General features: G+C 46.1%; 1 protein-coding gene across 1 annotated transcript in view; it reads right to left on the bottom strand.

The window, feature by feature from the left end:
* Positions 1-19,213, bottom strand: part of NWD1 (NACHT and WD repeat domain containing 1) — a 65,911-nt gene that overhangs the window by 11,175 nt on the left and 35,523 nt on the right. The window contains exons 11-14 of the mRNA XM_047849684.1: positions 18,068-18,190; positions 10,829-11,037; positions 5,775-6,047; positions 3,939-4,029 (exon numbers count right to left, since the gene is read on the bottom strand). Coding sequence (XP_047705640.1) covers positions 3,939-4,029; positions 5,775-6,047; positions 10,829-11,037; positions 18,068-18,190 — 696 coding nt within the window. The remainder of the gene's footprint in view (positions 1-3,938; positions 4,030-5,774; positions 6,048-10,828; positions 11,038-18,067; positions 18,191-19,213) is intronic.

Genomic DNA, 19,213 nt, shown 5'->3' with positions numbered 1-19,213 from the left:
AGATTTAACACAAAACAAAACACCCAAGAGGACAATGCCATTGAATTAGAATTTCAGATAAACAGTGAAATTGCTATTATTAGCAGTAGTAGATCCCAAATATTACGTGGGGTATATTTATACTGAAAAGTTGATTTGTTGTTTATCTGAAGTTTCACTGGGCGTTCTATATTTTACCCGGTGTTCCAAATATGGGTTGGGTGAAGTGTTTTGTTAAGAGGGCCCCTGGCAGTGCAGGAAAGAGGGCCCCAAGGCCAGATCATGCAGGCCGGGACGTGGTGGGGGCAAGGGGGATGGTGTGGGACTCTTGTGCTATGCACCTGGCCTGCACCAGCCCAGTTTAGACTCCTGGAAACGCCTGAGTCAAGTCAGCTGGGGGCTGGCCGTCCATCTGATTGCCTCTCCAGGCCCTCCATGCAATTGTTTTATTGAACTACACTTGAACCTGAGGCTCACACAGAAGGATGTTATGGGAAACGGATCGAGTGCATCAGGATATCTGCTGTCCAAGAATATTTGCATCCCATTCGTGTGCAGGAAAGGGTTAACTCAGCAGGCCTGGGTGTCCCTGTTCTGCACGTGAATGGTTTGGCCCTTGCCAGGCTCCTGAGAGGTGCCCTCTAAGCCCTTAGAATGTCCTCCTTGATAAAAGTGTCCTTGTGGGGCCCCCGGGTGGCTCAGTCAGTTAAGTGTCCAGTTTCGGCTCAGGTCATGATCTCACCGTTTGTGAGTTCGAGCCCCACGTCGGGCTCTCCGCTGTCAGCACGGAGCCCGCTTTGGATCTTCTGTCCCCCTCCGTCTGTGCCCTTCCCCCTCTCTCTCTGCCCTTCCCCCACTCGCACTCTCTCTCCCTATCTCTCAAAAATAAATAAGCATTAAAAAAAAGTATCCTGGTTTTACTTGAGGCCTTGGGCCACACGGGATGGCCAACGCTCACGTGTGTTTGGCAGTGGGAGCTTTGGGACACACGGTATCAGCTTGACCTCAGGGGGGTGTTGGGAGACCAAGGTCAGCCGGGCAGGTGATCAGCTGTGTCTCCATAATCAACCCCTGGTAAAAATCCTGGACGCCAAGGCTAGTTGAGCCCCCCCCCCCCCCCCCCCCCGGTCGGTGCTGTTGTCACACACGGTCGCTGACAGAAGTAAGCGCTGTCCACGTGACTCCACGGGGAGGGGACACCTGGAAGCTTGGGCCTGGTGTCTTCTGAACTCAGCCCCACACACCTCTACCCTTTGCTGATCTTAATCCAAGGGACCCCCTGAACCACAATTCCATTTCTGACACTGGAAAGAAATCCGTGCCTGATCTTAGCTAAGTTGGGATTGGGCTACCTCTTCTAGAGCAACAGGTGGGTTCCGGAAGCTGTGGATGGGGAAACTGTTCGGGCTTCTCCTCATTGGCCGCTGGAAAGAGCCACACGTGAAACCCGCTGTAACAGGTTGCTAGGTCACTGGGGTCTTCAGTGCCCTTGACCTCAGTCCTGATTCCAGTCTGTGCCTGTACCCTTTGTTCGTCTTTCTTCTCACGTGCCTGTTTCCCATGCTGCCTTTCGCGCATACTTGTGTCACCTAAGATTCTTTTGGAAACTGGACGGAAGATGTGCAGGAGCCATCACCACGAGCCACACGTGGCTCTTCATGTGGCTGGTCCAAGTCGAGATGAGCTGTTGGTGTAGAACACGTGCCAGGTTGCATAACCTTCGCGCGAGAATTTTGTCATTTATTTATTTTTTTTAGTTTGGTTATTTTTGAGAGAGAAAGACAGAGCACGAGCGGGGGAGGGGCAGAGAGAGAGGGAGACACAGAATCCGAAGCGGGGTCCGGGCTCCGAGCTGTCAGCACGGAGCCCGGCATGGGGCTCGAACTCACGAACCTGGAGATGGTGACCTGAGCCGAAGTTGGATGCTTAAACGACTGTGAAAAATACCGTTAAGAATTTTTATGTCAATTTCATGTTAAATTTTTAGAGTGTATTGGGTTAAATAAGATATATTACTCACATGAATGACACCTGTGTCTTTTTGCCTTTTTAAATAGGGTCATGCCAGGGCACCTGGGCGGCTCAGTTGGTTAAGCGTATGACTTCGGCTCAGGTCATGATCTCACGGTTTGTGAGTTCGAGCCCCACGTCGGGCTCTGTGCTGACGGCTCAGAGCCTGGAGCCTGCTTCGGATTCTGTGTCTCCCTCTCTCTCTGCCCCTCCCCTGCTCATGCTCTGTCTCTCTCTGTCTCTCAATAATAAATAAACGTTTACAAAATTTAAATAGGGTCATGAGAACATTCAGTTATGAATGTGGCTCACATTTGTGGCTTGCATTACTGGACAGCACTGGTCTACAGTTCCTCTGACCCCTTATAAAAATCAGGGCTGATTTTAGGGCAATGAAATTACCCTATCTGAGGTTATAATGGTAGATATACGCCATTACACATTTGTCCAAATCCATAGAAGGCACAACAGCCAGAATGACCGTAATGTAAACTACAGACTTTGGGGGATGATGATGTGTCAATGCAGGTTCATCGATTGTAGCAAATGCACCCCTCCAGTGGGGGGTGTTGATATTGGAGGAGGCTGCATGAGAGTACGGAGTGGGGGGGATATAGGGGGTTTGTGGGAAATCTCTGTACTTTCTGCTCAACCTGGCTGTGAACCCAAATCCGATCTTTATTTTTTTTTAAGTTCATTTTTTTTTTTTATTTTGAGAAGGGAAAGAGGGGCAGAGAGAGAGAGAGAGAGGGAGAGAGAGAATCATAAGCAGGCTCCGTGCTGTCAGTGCATAGCCCAATGTGGGGCTAGATCCCATGAACCATGAGATCAAGACCTGAGCCGAAATCAAGAGTTGGATGCTCGACTAACTGAGCTACCCCATGCACCCTATGATATATATATATTTTTTAATATTTATTTATTTAAGCAATCTCTACATCCAACATGGGGTTCGAACTCACCACCGCTGAGATCAAGAGTCACACACTCCTCCGACTGGGCCAGCCAGGCATCCCCCAAACTGACCTTTAAACAAAATAGTCTTTTGGGGGGCACCTGGGAAGCTCAGTCAGTTGAGCGTATGACTTTGGCTCCGGTCATGATCTCGCAGTTCATGAGTTTAAGCCCCACATCGCCGCTTCAGATCCTCTGTCCCCCCTCTCTCTGTCCCTCCCCCACTTGCGCCCTCTCGAAAATAAATAACCGTTAAAAGAAAAAGAGAGAAAGAAAAAATAGTCTTTTTTTTTTTTTCTTTAATCGGGCTGCGGATTGTCTGTTGGTCACCTCCTAGGAAGCCTTCCCTGTTTCAGACAGAAGAAGAAAACTCTATCACCCACTCCCATGACCCCTGATTCTTGTCTGGTTATAGCACCAACCACACTTTTTTGTGGCTACCTTATTGTAGGAGTTGCATCGCCTGGCTCCTCCCTGGGAGCACCCCATCCTCTCATGCAGCACTCCTTAATCCCTGTGACTGGCGGGGATAAGCACCCTCATCTCAAATGAACCAGAAGCACAGAAAGGTTAGGTTTACCCCGAACAGGGAAAGCTGCAGCCCGGCGGCCAAAACTGGCCTGGCATCTATTTCTGTGTGACCCGTGAGATCAGGATAGTTTTTACGATTTTAAATCGTTGAAAAAATAAATAAATATAAGACTACTATTTTGTGACACGTGAAAAGGATACAAAATCCAAATTTGGGCATCCATCAACAAAGTCTTAGTGGCACACAGCCAGCCCCACTTGAAATATCATCTGTGGAGGCTTTCACGTTACAGGTGCGACAGGGACCACTGGGTCTGCGGCCTTTCAGAAAAGGTTTTGCCAGCCACGGTCTCGAATGGCGCCCCTCGCTCCAAACCCCTCTCCACTTCCAACCAAATCCAGAGTTGCTCCCCCCCCCCCCCCCCCTGCTCCCTGCCACCATGGCTCCGAATAAGAGACACTACCTGCAGCGAGAAGGGACTCATCTTCAGAGACTACCAGGAACCTCACAGCTTCCGGAAGCTTCTCCAGCAGGCTGTCTCCTTCGGGGGAAATCTGTGCAAAGTCAAGGATGCCCATCAAGCATTTCCACAGGGTTAAGAGTCCAGGGTCAAGAGTTTGAATGCAAGGCTCTGTCACTCACCAGCTTCCAAGAAAATTCCTTAGCCCTTGGGTACCTCAGTTTCCTCATCTATTAAATGGGCGATGATACAGGACGACCACATAGGACCATCATGGGCTAAGAATCGTGCAGAATGGTTCCCCCCCCACACCTGCACATAGTCAGCCCTCCCAACGTGGTAGCTCTTATTATTACCGTTGATACTGTTTTTGTAACTAGCTCAGGCACCCGGAGAACATTCTGGCACTTGTTTCCTGCCCCCAGAGGAGCTCTGGAGATCTCAAATAAGATGGAAACCCCCATTCCCGAGTTGCAGGACTGATTCTGTTCAGATCGAAGAGGATGGTTCTTTCCTCAATCCTGCAGCCCCAATTCAGCTATGGATTATTTTTTTAATTTAAATTTTAGTTAGTTAATATACGGTGCAATATTGGCTTCTCAGCTACTGATTTTTGAGCATCTGACAGCCACCAGGCCGAGAGCCAAAAACTTTACATTCATTACCTTGGGGAGGGACACAGACAGGACGCCTCGGGGGGCCAAGAAAAGTGAGTTGTTGGCACTAATCCAAGCCAATGTTTAAAAAAATATATTTGTTCACCTCCATGTAGTGGGGGTGGGAGAAATGAATTTCCTCATGGCTCTCACTGTTGATTTTTTTAACTGCTGATTGAAAAAAAAAAGTTTCTTTTAAAACTTAGAGAGTTAAACAATACTGTATAAGATGGGGGGAAGGGGCACCTGGGTGGCGCAGTCGGTTAAGCGTCCGACTTCAGCCAGGCCACGATCTCGCGGTCCGGGAGTTCGAGCCCCGCGTCAGGCTCCGGGCTGATGGCTCAGAGCCTGGAGCCTGTTTCCGATTCTGTGTCTCCCTCTCTCTCTGCCCCTCCCCCGTTCATGCTCTGTCTCTCTCTGTCCCAAAAATAAATAAACGTTGAAAAAAAAAAAAAAAGATGGGGGGAAAAAAGAAGTATCCAGAGCACATCAGGAACACCTCTCCACCTTTCCTGCCATTGTCCCTTCACCCCAGAAGGGGCTGTTGTCTACTTTGTGAGCACCTGCTTGCACAGGTGAGCATTTACACGACCATCCTTTTTGGCACCATCCGTCATAGATACTGTTCTGCAAGTTTGCTTTTACGTAATGCGTCTGGGGCAGCGGTTCTCAAAGGGTGGGAGGGCGATTTTGTGCCACCCTTGCCGGCCAAGAGCTGGCAATGCCTCGAGACATTTTTGTCAGGACCGAGTGCCAACAATTACGCACATTGGCCGGCCCCCAGGAGACACCAAGAGAGGTTTCCTGAAACGCGCAGAGTTGCAAATCCCTAGAATTAAGAAGCCAAATGTCATTTATTAAAAGATCAAAGGTAGGGGCGCCCGGGTGGCTCAAGTCGGTGAAGCGTCTGACTTCGGCTCAGGTCACGGTCTCGCGGTGCGTGGGTTCGAGCCCCGTGTCGGGCTCTGTGCTTGCAGCTCGGAGCCTGGAGCCTGCTTTGGATTCTGTGTCGCCCTCCTTCTCTGCCCCTCCCCTGCTCAGGCTCTGTCTCTCTCTATCTCAAAAATAAAATAAACATAAATATAAAATAAAATAAATAAAAAATAAAAAATGACCGAAGGTGAAGACATTGGGCACTTTGGGGCCAAGCAATGTGGGCGTCACACTCAGTAAAGCAGCTTACCAAGGAGACGGAGCCCTTGCTGAACCCGGTGACCATCTTCCCCTGCTTCTGGAGCGAGACCCCACAGGTAGGCGTTTCTTCCTTGATGCTGGATAAATGTTGCCTCCCCTGCGGCTTTCCTGTGGCTGAGCTCCACAGGCCGGCCACGCCACCCTGGGACACGGTCAGCAGCGTGGCCCGGGAAGCCAGCACTCCTGCATACACCCAGCAGTCAGAGGGATCTCCCAGGATCTGGAAAACCAGTTCTGCAGTTTCTAGATGCCATGCACTGACCTAATGGAGTCGTGAAAAGGAAGAGAAATCTCAGTGAGAGACCTGGGTGGTGGGTTTTCCAGGGGCAAACGCAAAACCCGTGCTTTTTCGTAGGGCATGCATTTCCTTTTCAGCGTTGGCAGTTCCAAACAAGGCAGGCGGGAGACACATCCTGGATTAGAGCCTAGAACAGCAAAAGGACATTGGTGGAAAACTTGATGCAATCCAAGTGAAGTCTGCATTGGGCTGATAGAAATGACCAATATTAATGTCTTAGCTGTGGCGAATGTACCCTGGTTATGTAAGATGTTGACATTACAGGAGACTGAACAGAAGGGCATATGGGAACTCTTTCTAATAGCTCTATCACTTTTCCACGAACCTAAAACTTCTCCAAAGTGACAGTCTCAAGAATGAGAGCAAATTAGCCACGCCGTATACATTCACATATATGTTCACCTCAAGTAATTACTGATCAGAGCAGATTTCATATTTAACCTCACCAGAAAAAGTACCTTTTTTAATTGACAGTAACCATTTAAAGAGTAAACATTTGCCCGTTAATTCTCCTTTTGGGGTTTACTCTAAAAAACTTTTTTTTTAATGTTTATTTATTCTCGAGAGAGTGCGAGCAGGGGAGGGGCAGAGAGGGAGACACAAAATTGGAAGCACACAAAATTGGAGACGCAAAATTGGACAGCTCCAGGCTCCGAGCTGTCAGCACAGCGCCCGACGCGGGGCTGGAATTCACGAACCGTGAGATCATGACCGGAGCCGAAGTCAGATGCTTCACCGACTGAGCCACCCGGGCGCCCCTGGGGTTTACTCTAAAGAAATATGGAGAGATACAAAGATCTATTTGGACAGCTCCAGGCTCCGAGCTGTCAGCACAGCGCCCGACGCGGGGCTGGAATTCACGAACCGTGAGATCATGACCGGAGCCGAAGTCAGATGCTTCACCGACTGAGCCACCCGGGCGCCCCTGGGGTTTACTCTAAAGAAATATGGAGAGATACAAAGATCTATTTGGACAGCTCCAGGCTCCGAGCTGTCAGCACAGCGCCCGACGCGGGGCTGGAATTCACGAACCGTGAGATCATGACCGGAGCCGAAGTCAGATGCTTCACCGACTGAGCCACCCGGGCGCCCCTGGGGTTTACTCTAAAGAAATATGGAGAGATACAAAGATCTATTTGGACAGCTCCAGGCTCCGAGCTGTCAGCACAGCGCCCGACGCGGGGCTGGAATTCACGAACCGTGAGATCATGACCGGAGCCGAAGTCAGATGCTTCACCGACTGAGCCACCCGGGCGCCCCTGGGGTTTACTCTAAAGAAATATGGAGAGATACAAAGATCTATTTGGACAGCTCCAGGCTCCGAGCTGTCAGCACAGCGCCCGACGCGGGGCTGGAATTCACGAACCGTGAGATCATGACCGGAGCCGAAGTCAGATGCTTCACCGACTGAGCCACCCGGGCGCCCCTGGGGTTTACTCTAAAGAAATATGGAGAGATACAAAGATCTATTTGGACAGCTCCAGGCTCCGAGCTGTCAGCACAGCGCCCGACGCGGGGCTGGAATTCACGAACCGTGAGATCATGACCGGAGCCGAAGTCAGATGCTTCACCGACTGAGCCACCCGGGCGCCCCTGGGGTTTACTCTAAAGAAATATGGAGAGATACAAAGATCTATTTGGACAGCTCCAGGCTCCGAGCTGTCAGCACAGCGCCCGACGCGGGGCTGGAATTCACGAACCGTGAGATCATGACCGGAGCCGAAGTCAGATGCTTCACCGACTGAGCCACCCGGGCGCCCCTGGGGTTTACTCTAAAGAAATATGGAGAGATACAAAGATCTATTTGGACAGCTCCAGGCTCCGAGCTGTCAGCACAGCGCCCGACGCGGGGCTGGAATTCACGAACCGTGAGATCATGACCGGAGCCGAAGTCAGATGCTTCACCGACTGAGCCACCCGGGCGCCCCTGGGGTTTACTCTAAAGAAATATGGAGAGATACAAAGATCTATTTGGACAGCTCCAGGCTCCGAGCTGTCAGCACAGCGCCCGACGCGGGGCTGGAATTCACGAACCGTGAGATCATGACCGGAGCCGAAGTCAGATGCTTCACCGACTGAGCCACCCGGGCGCCCCTGGGGTTTACTCTAAAGAAATATGGAGAGATACAAAGATCTATTTGGACAGCTCCAGGCTCCGAGCTGTCAGCACAGCGCCCGACGCGGGGCTGGAATTCACGAACCGTGAGATCATGACCGGAGCCGAAGTCAGATGCTTCACCGACTGAGCCACCCGGGCGCCCCTGGGGTTTACTCTAAAGAAATATGGAGAGATACAAAGATCTATTTGGACAGCTCCAGGCTCCGAGCTGTCAGCACAGCGCCCGACGCGGGGCTGGAATTCACGAACCGTGAGATCATGACCGGAGCCGAAGTCAGATGCTTCACCGACTGAGCCACCCGGGCGCCCCTGGGGTTTACTCTAAAGAAATATGGAGAAGGAAAGTTGCCTCAATTATTTGAAGGTGCAAGGAACTGGAAACAACTTATCTGTCCAGCAGTAAGGGATCAGGTACATAACTACCATGGAGTCATGAAAGGCAATCTTAGGAAGTCACTAAGCATGCTGTTTTTGAAGAATGCTTAAGGTCATGGACAAATAAAATAGATTTCTGAAACTGCGTCGATAGCCTCATATACGTTTTTGTCCCCATTTTGTGTTATACATACATGCACATGTGTATGTGTATGAAACCCACATAAAATAAAACCCTGTAAAATGTTAACAGCATTTCTCTTAGGGATTGTTTATTATCATTTATTTCTTTACTGTATTTTCCTGACTTCTGCTGATAACCAAATGATTTCTTTAACCAGGTTTGCAATCGATCAACACCTCTCTAATATTGAAGCCCGCACCGTCAGTAAAAATACAAGGCAAGCTGCATGTGACTTTAAATTTTTTATCAATCACTTTAGAAAAAGTAAGAAGAAGGGTGCCTGCGTGGCTCAGTCTTGGGTCATGATCTCACAGTTCGTGAGTTCGAGCCCCACATCCGGCTCTCTGCTGACAGCGGGGAGGCTGCTTCAGATCCTCTGTCTTCCTCTCTCTGTCCCTCCCCGACTTGTGCGCCCGGGCGACTGCTTGTTCTCTCTCTCTCTCTCTCTCTCTCTCTCAAAAATAAAATAAACATTAAAAAAAAGTAAGAAAAACAAGGGAGAGCAATTTAAATAATACATTTTACTTAACCCATATGTCCAAATGTTATCATTTCAACATGTAATCAATATAAAATTATCATTGAAATATGTTACATCATTTTTATGATACTAGGGCTTTGAAATCCAGTGTGTTTTAAACTTAGGGCACATCTCAATCCAGAATAAGCACATTTCAAGTGTTCAGTAACCACGTCTGGGTGGTGATGCCTCACACTGGACAGTATAGTTTATAAGCTACCGATATTACTTACATGAACAACTTCCATTTACTAATAAAATATAATAATTAACAGCTACTAATTATTTGGTGCTTACTATGTACCAAGCACTATGCCACATGTTTTAGTCATTATCTCATCTAGTAGATGAAGCAGAGCGGTAAGGTAATGTATCAAGATCACTCAGCTTGCAAAGAAGTCACCTGGGAATTAGCTAGAGGTTTTTTCCCAAGCCTTTAGTTACTAAGCTTTCACTCACTATTCTTCTGTGTCTCTATTCATAAAACAATCAGATCATAGGGTTATAGGTGATATAAAAGAATAACACAGCAGAATACACATCGTTTTCAGTTGCAGGTGGGACATTTACCAGAAAAAAGATCATAAAATGAATCTCAAATGAAAGGATTCATCATACAAATGAAATTAAATTAGGGAGAAAAAAAAGGTAAGCTATCTGGGAATCTTTCAAATATCTGGAAATGAATAGCATACTTTTTTTTTTTTATAATTGTTTTAACGTTGGGGCGCCTGGGTGGCTCAGTCAGTTGGGTGTCCGACTTTGGCTCAGGTCATGATCTCCTGATTCATGGGTTTGAGACCCGCATCGGGCTCTGTGCTGACGGCCCAGAGTCTGGAGCCTGCTGCGGATTCTGTGTCTCCCTCTCTGCCCTCCCTGATTGTGCTTTCTTTCTCTCTCTCTCTCGAAAATAATTAAACGTTAAAAACAAATTTAAAAACAAATTTTTTTAACATTTACTCATTCTTGAGAGATAGAGAGCATGAGCTGGGGAGGAGCAGAGAGAGAGAGAGAGAGAGAGGGAGACACAGAATCCGAAGCAGGCTCCAGGTTCTGAACTGTCAGCATAGACCCTGATGCAGGGCTCAGACCCACAAACCATGAGATCATGACCTGAGCCTAAGCCAGACGCTTAACTGAAGGAGCCACCCGGGGGCCCCAAATACCACACCTCTAAATAGCCCATGGAATAAAGAACAAATCAAAAGGGAAGTCCAAATGTATTTTAAACTGAATGCAAATGGTAATATGATGTATCAAGGTTTGTGGGATTCAAGTAAAGCTGTACTCAGAGGGAAATTCATAGTACTAAAAATAACCAAGTTAAAAAAGATGAAAGGTCTCAATTCTTCAGGGTCAGATAGAACTATTGAAATCATCTAATCCAACTGTGAAGTTTGAAACCCCTGATAGCATCCTATCAAGTGGTTGTGTACCCCTGTTTACACCCACCCCCTATCAGGGGGCCCCTCCTTATAGAAACAGCATATACTGTCTTGGAAAGCTCTGGTCTCTTTCCTTTGCAAACAGGGGCAGGTGTTTGTTACCTTTGAGCCAGATGCCAAATACACAACCTTCTTTGTTTCATCCAAGTGAAGACTCCAGGTCTCAGGGTGCATGGGATCCTTTGAGCCTCCATCCCAAATGGTGAATTTCTCCTGGCCAGTCAGTAGATTCCACAAGCGCAGTGTATGGTCCTTTGAGGCAGAGAGGGCAAGTGTCCCTTTGGCAAACACCTTCACATACCTCACCTCTCCTGCAGTAGACCAGGCGGGGAGAATACATTAGCTGAAAACATTTTGACCTTCCAACTACCAAAATGCCTGTTGGTTTGGAAATTCCCTGGCTTACCAAAGAAAAGATGATGGCTTCAAACATAGCCAAATTACAAGTGACGGAATGTGGCAAAACTAAATTAAGAGTTGCAACAATTGATATTACAAGCAATCATACGCTAATAAAATGGGCAATCTGGGAGAAATGGACAAATTCCTAGAAACATATCAACTACTAAAACTGAAACAGGCAGAAATAGAAAATTTGAACAGACCCGTAACCAGTAAATAAATTGAATTAGTAATCAAAAATCTCCCAAAAACCAGAGTCCAGGGCCAGATGGCTTTCCAGGGGAATTCTACCAAACATTTAAAGAAGAGTTAACACCTAATCTTTTGAAGTTGTTCCAAAAAATAGAAATAGAAGGAAAACGTCCAAACTCTTCCTATGAAGCCAGCGCTACCTTGATTCCAAAACCAGACAGAGACCCCACTAAAAAAGAGAACTATAGACCAATTTCCCTGATGAACATGGATGTAAAAATCCTCAACAAGATACTAGCCAACCGGATCCAACAATACATTAAAAGAATTATTCACCACGACCAAGTGGGATTTATACCTGGGATGCAAGGCTGGTTCAATATCCGCAAAACAATTAACGTGAATCATCACATCAATAAAAGAAAGGACAAGAACCATATGATCCTCTCAATAGATGAAGAGAAAGCATTTGAGAAAGCAATACAGCATCCTTTCTTGATAAAACCCTCAAGAAAGTAGGGACAGAAGGATCATGTCTCAAGATCATAAAAGCCGTATATGAAAGACCCACTGCTAATATCATCCTCAATGGGGAAAAACTGAGAGCTTTCCCCCTAAGGTCAGGAACATGACGGGGATGTCCACTCTCACCACTGTTATTCAACCTAGTATTGGAAGTCTTAGCCTCAGCAATCAGACAACACAAAGAAATAAAAGGCATCCAAATCGGCCAGAAGGAGGTCAAACTTTCACTCTTCGCAGAGGACATGCTACTCTATATGGAAAACCCAAAAGATTCCACCAAAAAACTACTAGAACTGATCCAGGAATACAGCAAAGTCTCTCATCAACCTTCTGTTGAATATTTCCAATGAGTAAGAGTCTTGAACTGGAGGATGTGAGCATTTCTATGGTGGATAAAGGGTATGTGGGACTTTTCTGCACTATTTTAGCAACTTCTTATGAGTCTAGAATTATTTCAAAATAAAATGCTCAGAAAAAAAGGGAAAAAGGAAAAATGTGCATAGAATTTGACTCAGAAATCCCACTTTTAAGAATGTGTCTTACAGAGGGGCGCCTGGGTGGCTCAGTCGGCTGAGCATCTGATTTTGGCTCGGGTCATGATCCCTCGGCTCGTGAGTTTGAGACCCCGTCGGGTTCTGTGCTGACAGCTTGGAGACTGGAGCCCGCTTCAGATTCTGTGTCTCCCTCTCTCTCTGCCCCTCCCCTGCTCGTGCTCTGTCTTTCTCTCTCTCTCTCTCTCTCTCTCTCTCTCTCAAAAATAAATAAACATTAAAAAATTAAAAAAAAAAAGAATGTGTCCTATAGAAATAATAGCATAAGTGTGTGAAGATGTCAGACATTAATTGCAGCATTGTCTTATAAAAAGAAAATTGCAACCAACCTGTTTATGAAAAGGGAGTTGTTAAAGAATATGGTGTATCTGTATAAAGAATATTACAAAGCCATTAAAAATAATAAGATAGATGTATATATACACCTAACTATAATAAATTATTACAGTAGCCAATATTTACTGAGGGCTTTCTATGTGCCAAGCATAGTGGTTAGTAGTTTCCATGCATTAAACTCCTTTAATCTCATAAAAATTGTGCGAGGTACTATTATTATCCCATTGCATAGATATGGAAACTGAGGCACAGCTGAGTACAGTAACTTATCCCAAACCACATGATTAAGAAGTCGTGGAGCCAGGACTCCAGCCCAGAACTCAAGCTCTCAACCTCTATGTGATATATTCTACAATATATTGTGACAAAAGCAAGTTACAGCCCAGTGTATAAAATAGTACCATCTGCTTTTGACAAAAACTCAAAGTACATGAACTTATACAGAGCTACATCTGCATAAGCCTAGAAAAAAATTAGTTCTGGCATTTAATAAACTCTGACTACCAATCAGTTCCACGGAGACTGAAGGGTGGGAGAGACTAAAGGGAGTTTTATCTCTTTATAATTCAAAGGACAGTAGGACAGTGGGTAATTTTGATTTGTTGTGGTTTGGGTATTTTTCAAGCAAAAGTTTTATAAATAGTAACGTGTTGCAAAATATCTCCGTATGTGGAACACTATGTCACAGTAAAAATGAATTAGAGACATACACACAATGTGGAAAGAGGCAAAATATGTGATGTTAACTGAAAAAACCAAAAGGTTATGCAAGCAAAGGCTTAGATGACTATATATAAAACTGTATATATTTGTGTATATCCGAACACCTGCTGGGGGAAGGGACTAGAACAACAATATGCTGATAAATGATGAACAACAGACTCTCCAGAGGGGTTGGGGGAAGCCCTGACTTGTGGCATTTTGTCAATTTCCTTGGTGTAACTATTCCCGCCCGTGGTTGATTTCAAGCCACTAACATGACTCCTCATTGAATATAAGGTTGTGAAGAGAGTTCAGTAGCAGCCCATTTCTGCCTTGCGGGTATGGTAGCCAAGCACACGGGTAGTAAAGTGCAGTATAATACTTTGAAAGTAATAAGTTTTGGGGCGTCTGGGTGGCTCTGTAGGTTAAAGTTAAGCGTCCGATTCATGGTTTCCACTCAGGTCATGATCTTGCCGCTCTTGAATTCAAGCCCCAGGTTGGGCTCTGCACTCTCAGCTGGGGATTCTCTCTTCTTGGGATTCTCTCTCTCCACCTCTCTCTCTGCCCCTCCCCTGCTGGAGCTTGTTCACGCTCGCTCTCTCTCTCTCAAAATAAATAAACACACAAAAAAGAAAGTGATGAGTTTTGGATATGTATTACCTTGTTTTAATGGAATTGACTTAACTGCAAGCTTCTAAAATTTCATATTTGATAATGCCTGTGATCACTGCCTCACCACATTCCTGAGAACTTCACAATCAGGTCTCTTGCAAACGCCAGGGCAAACCACGTCCAGCCTGCTGGCACGTAACGGGAAATTTTCACTCTCCTTATTACATATGCCTGTAACGCTTTCCGTTTTGTCAGTAAACTGATTGCCGAGTTTTCCTAATTACAAATAATAAGACTTTGATGACTTAAGAAAATTTTTTGTGTGTGTGTTTACTTATTTTGAGAGAGAAAGAGAGTCAGAGTATGAGTGGGGGAGGGGCAGAGAGAGAGAGGGAGACACAGAATCGGAAACAGGCTCCAGGCTCTGAACTGTTGGCACAGAGCCCGACGTGGGGCTCGAACTCACGAACCGTGAGATCGTGACCTGAGCTGAAGTCGGACACTTAACCGACTGGGCTACCCAGGTGCCCCGCTGATGACTTTTTAAAAAATGAATCAAGGTCCATGGGTAAATGGGTTCAGGTCCTGGACAGATGGCCCCACGCACACAAAAATAGACCTATGTGAAACTAGCCATCCTGATGATAATAAAATGAATGGAATCTGACAGATACTCTATCAGTACCCACGTCACTCCCAGCTCTTGGGAAAAAAAAAAAAGAATATGTTGAGGACGTCTGATGCTGGCAGCTTTGGGGTCGGGGGGGGGCAGTTTATTCTGCTACATATACACTTCTCAAAACCCATAGAAATGCTCACATCCTCCAGTTCAAGACTCCTACTCACTGGAAATATGCAACAGAAGGAAAAAAATGTTGATGAGAGTAAAAAGAGATTCATCACAGTAGAATCCATAATAGCAGAACACTAGAAATAGCCTGAATAACAAAAATTTAAAAAAATAAATGAAATAAAAATAAATTTAAAAAACTTTTTAATGTTTTAATTTTTATGTTGAGAGAGAAAGAGAGGCAGTGAGCAGGGGAGGGGCAGAGAGAGAGAGAGAGAGACAGAAGCCTCAGCAGGCTCCAGGCTGAGCTGTCAGCACAGAGCCTGACGCAGGGGTCTTGAACGTACAAGCTGTGAGATCATGACCTAAGCCAAAGTCGGACGCTTAACTGACTGAGCCACCCAGGTGCCCCGAAATAAAATAAATTAAAAAAAAATCATTTAATGGGAATGCAAGCTGGTGCAGCCACTCTGGAAAACAGTATGGAGGTTTCTCAAAAAATTAAAAATAGAACTACTTTACGACCCAGCAATTGCACTACTAGGCATTTATCCACGGGATACAGGTGTGCTGTTTTGAAGGGACACATGCACCCCCATGTTTATAGCAGCACTAGCAACAATAGCCAAAGTATGGAAAGAGCCCAAATGTCCATCGATGAATGAATGGATAAAGAAGATGTGGTATATATATACAATGGAATATTACTCGACAAGGAAAAAGAATGAAATCTTGCCATTTGCAACTACATATATGGAACTGGAGGGTATTACGCTAAGTGAAATTAGTCAGAGAAAGACAAATATCATATGATTTCACTCATGTGAGGACTTTAAGAGACAAAACGGATGAACATAAGGGAAGGGAAACAAAAATAATATAAAAACAGGGAGGGGGACAAAACAGAAGAGACTCATAAATATGGAGAACAAACTGAGGGTTACAGGAGGGGTTGTGGGAGGGGGGAGGGGCTAAATGGGTAAGGGGCACTAAGGAATCTACTCCTGAAATCATTGTTGCACTATATGCTAACTAATTTGGATGTCAATTTATAAAAAAAAGGGGCGCCTGGGTGGCTCAGTCGGTTGAGCATCTGACTTCGGCTCAGGTCATGATCTCGGGGTTCGTGAGTTCAAGCCCCGCGTCAGGCTCTGTGCTGACAGCTCAGAGCCTGGAGCCTGTTTCAGATTCTGTGTCTTCCTCTCTCTTTTCCCCTCCCCCGCTCATGCCCTCTCTCTCTCTGTCAAAAATAAATGAACATTAAAAAAATAATAAAATAATAATAAAAAATAAAGCAAGTTAAAATAAAAATTTTTTTAAAAATCATTTAATACATTCTGGAACACGATCTGTTGAGAAGAATGAAATATGTTGCTGCATTTAAACATGATAAATGTTACACTGGATGGATCACAACAGCAAGAATCCCAGAAGCCTCAAGTTGGAAACAATGTAAATGCCCTCCGACTGATACAGATACTGTTCCTTCCACATCCAATGTCCAGCACCAGAAAGTTGATAGATCTAGGAAGCACATGGGTGGTTGCCACGGGGCTGGGTGTGGGAGTGGAGATGTACTCCACAGAATGCGGCCGTGCAGAGAGGACTCCTTGGGGTGATGGAAAGTTCTAGCATTAGGGTGATGGTTGTACAACTCAGTAAATCTAAAAATCGTTGCATCACACTTAAAACAGGTGAAATGGTATGTCAATTACACCTCAATAAAGTTGTTTTAAAAAAAAAGATTCAATGGAAATAAAAGATTGGTTATGGCAAAATGTTGAGAAAAAATTATAAAACTGTACATACTTAAGTTGCAGTGACATATATTTTTGAGAGAGAGAGAGAGAGAGAGAGAGAGAGAGAGTGCAAGTGAAGGAGGGGCAGAGGGAGAAAGAGAGAATCTTAAGCAGGCTCCATGCTCAATGCAGAGCCTGACTCGGGGCTCGATCCCACAACCCTGGGATCATGACCTGAGTCAAAATCGAGAGTCGGTTGCTCAACAGACTGAGCCACCCAGAAGCTCCATAATGATAAAATAATTTTAACATCTTTATTGAGATACAATTCACGAGCATGAAATTCCCCCATCCCATGTATGACGGTACAATTCGTTGGTCTTTGTGTGGTCACAGAGCTGTGACACCATCACCACAGTCTACATTCAGAGTGTTTTCAAAACCTCAAAAAGCTGGCATTCCCTCCCCCTTTCTCTCCTTGTCGTTTAAACCATTTGGAGGCGTGTAATTCATTGGCATCTAACACATTCGCAATGCTGTGCAACCGTCACCCCTATCTGATTCCGGAACATTTCCATCACCCCCAAAAGGAACCCCCGTCCTCATGAGCAATCACTTCCCATTCCTCCCTCCCCAACCAGCAACAACTAATCTGTTTTGTCTCTCTGTAGATCTGCCTGTTCTGGACATTTTGTATAAACAAATCATACTGACTGTGGGCTTTTGTGACTGGCTTCTTTGATTTGCTATAATGTCTCAAGCTCCAGCCTCAGGCCGACCTTGCTGTTCTGTAAACACACCAGCCTCCCTCCCCTGTCCCTGCCCTTTGCACACTTCTTTCTTCACGCCCTTTGTGTCTTGGCCGAAGCATCCCCAGCTGGGAGAAATGCTTTACCTAACTGTCCTAAGTCGGTCACTTGGACTGCTGCTCAGACATCTTGTTGCCCTGATTACCATGCATAACTCTATTTCGCCTTCCCAAATGCCTGAGTCTGACTCGGGCCAGTGTTAAGGTAAGGTGAGCGAGGCACTCATTTTGGGTGCCAAATTTAAGGAGGTGCCAAATTACCGAGCTTCCATTTTGCCCTTGGCTCCCATATGGCTTGGCACAGTGCTCTTGCCAATCCTGTCTTTAAGACAGCTTGATATTTATTCATGGTGGATTTTTTTTTTGCATTAATTTTGATTTTTAAAAATATTCCATTGAAATCTTATTTATCTTAAAAAATTTTTGTTTTATCCTTATTTATTTTTGAGAGAGAGACAGAGCGTGAGCAGGGGAGGGGCTGAGAGAGAGGGAGACACAGAATCCGAAGCAGGCTCCAGGCTCTGAGCCATCAGCACAGAGCCTGAGGTGGGGCTCGAACCCACAAACCGCGAGATCGTGACCTGAGCCGAAGTTGGATGTTCAAACCAACTGAGCCACACAGGCGCCCCGAAACCTTATCTATCTTGATGACGAAGTTGACAAAGCCCACTTTCCAGGCCTCACCTGTGTGTCCCATGTGCATATGGATCACCTGATGTTCTTCTGTGTCCCACACAGCCACGGTGCCATCCTGGGTGCCGACAACCAGCAGCTTCTCTTCCACGCTCCACGCCATGGCCGTGATGCCTGCAGCCACACAGAGACAACAGCAAGCAACCACGTCAGCTCCCGTGTCTGAGCCCTCAGCCATGGGGCCCTCTAATGGGCCCGCGCTTCACAGATAGGGAAACTGAGGCACAGATTCAGCCCCTTGTCCAGAGCCACACACCTAGAAAGTTCCAGCACTGTCAGACGTCAGATTCAGATCTCGACTGCAATGTTCATGTTGCTCTTAGGGACGACGCTAGGTCCTAGGTGTCTCCCAAGCTCAGCGGTTCTCACGCAGGGGCGATTCCTTTCCCCGCTCAGTGCCTCAGTTTCCCATATATAAAATAGGGGAAAGTTGAAATCAGAGCCAGTCCAAGTCTGAGAGGACTGGATTTTGTTCCCACCTCACTGGGACAGGGAGTACGGACATGGGATTTGTTTTTCTTTCCTTTTCTCTTTTCTTTCCTTTCCTTTTCTTTCTTTCTCTGGTCATTCACTGTGTGACCCTGGAAATGTGGGCTCAAACTTCTCATTTAGCAAATGAAAAAACTGAAGCCCAGAGTGGGTAGAAACTTTCCGAGCTTTGACATAACTAGGGCTCCTGCAGAGGCACAGTGGGTCTGGAACACAAAACGTCTCCTTACCCTGGGGGGGCCAAAAACAAAAACTTCTCTGTGACTGCCACTTCCTAATCAGTCACTGCACTGTCTGTGATTTGTCCCCCATAGCCATCCGGTCAGACTTCTTTTTGTAACAAAGCCCACAGCCCACAGGTGTTAGCTGAGTGCACATTCACCGGGACAAAGGTCATATTTCCCAAGCTCCCTTGCAGCAGCAGATGGCCAAGATCTTACCAAGGAGACACTTCTCACAGACCCGATAAATTCTGCTTCTAGACCACTCCCTCAAAGGGAAGGGGTCTGCCATCCACCTCCCCTTCCCACTTCCTACTGGCCGAAAGGCCATCCTATTGGTCGGGGCTGGAACGGCCACTGTTAAGCCGTCAAATGTTAGTTTGACATTGAAAATGGCAGAGCAACAAGACTGAGTCTAGGTCCCTGA

The sequence above is a fragment of the Prionailurus viverrinus genome, chromosome A2, assembly GCF_022837055.1.
Source record: "Prionailurus viverrinus isolate Anna chromosome A2, UM_Priviv_1.0, whole genome shotgun sequence".
Lineage (NCBI taxonomy): Eukaryota > Metazoa > Chordata > Mammalia > Carnivora > Felidae > Prionailurus > Prionailurus viverrinus.
Note: the sequence above shows the minus strand (reverse complement) of the source record. Positions and strands in the feature narration are given on the sequence as shown.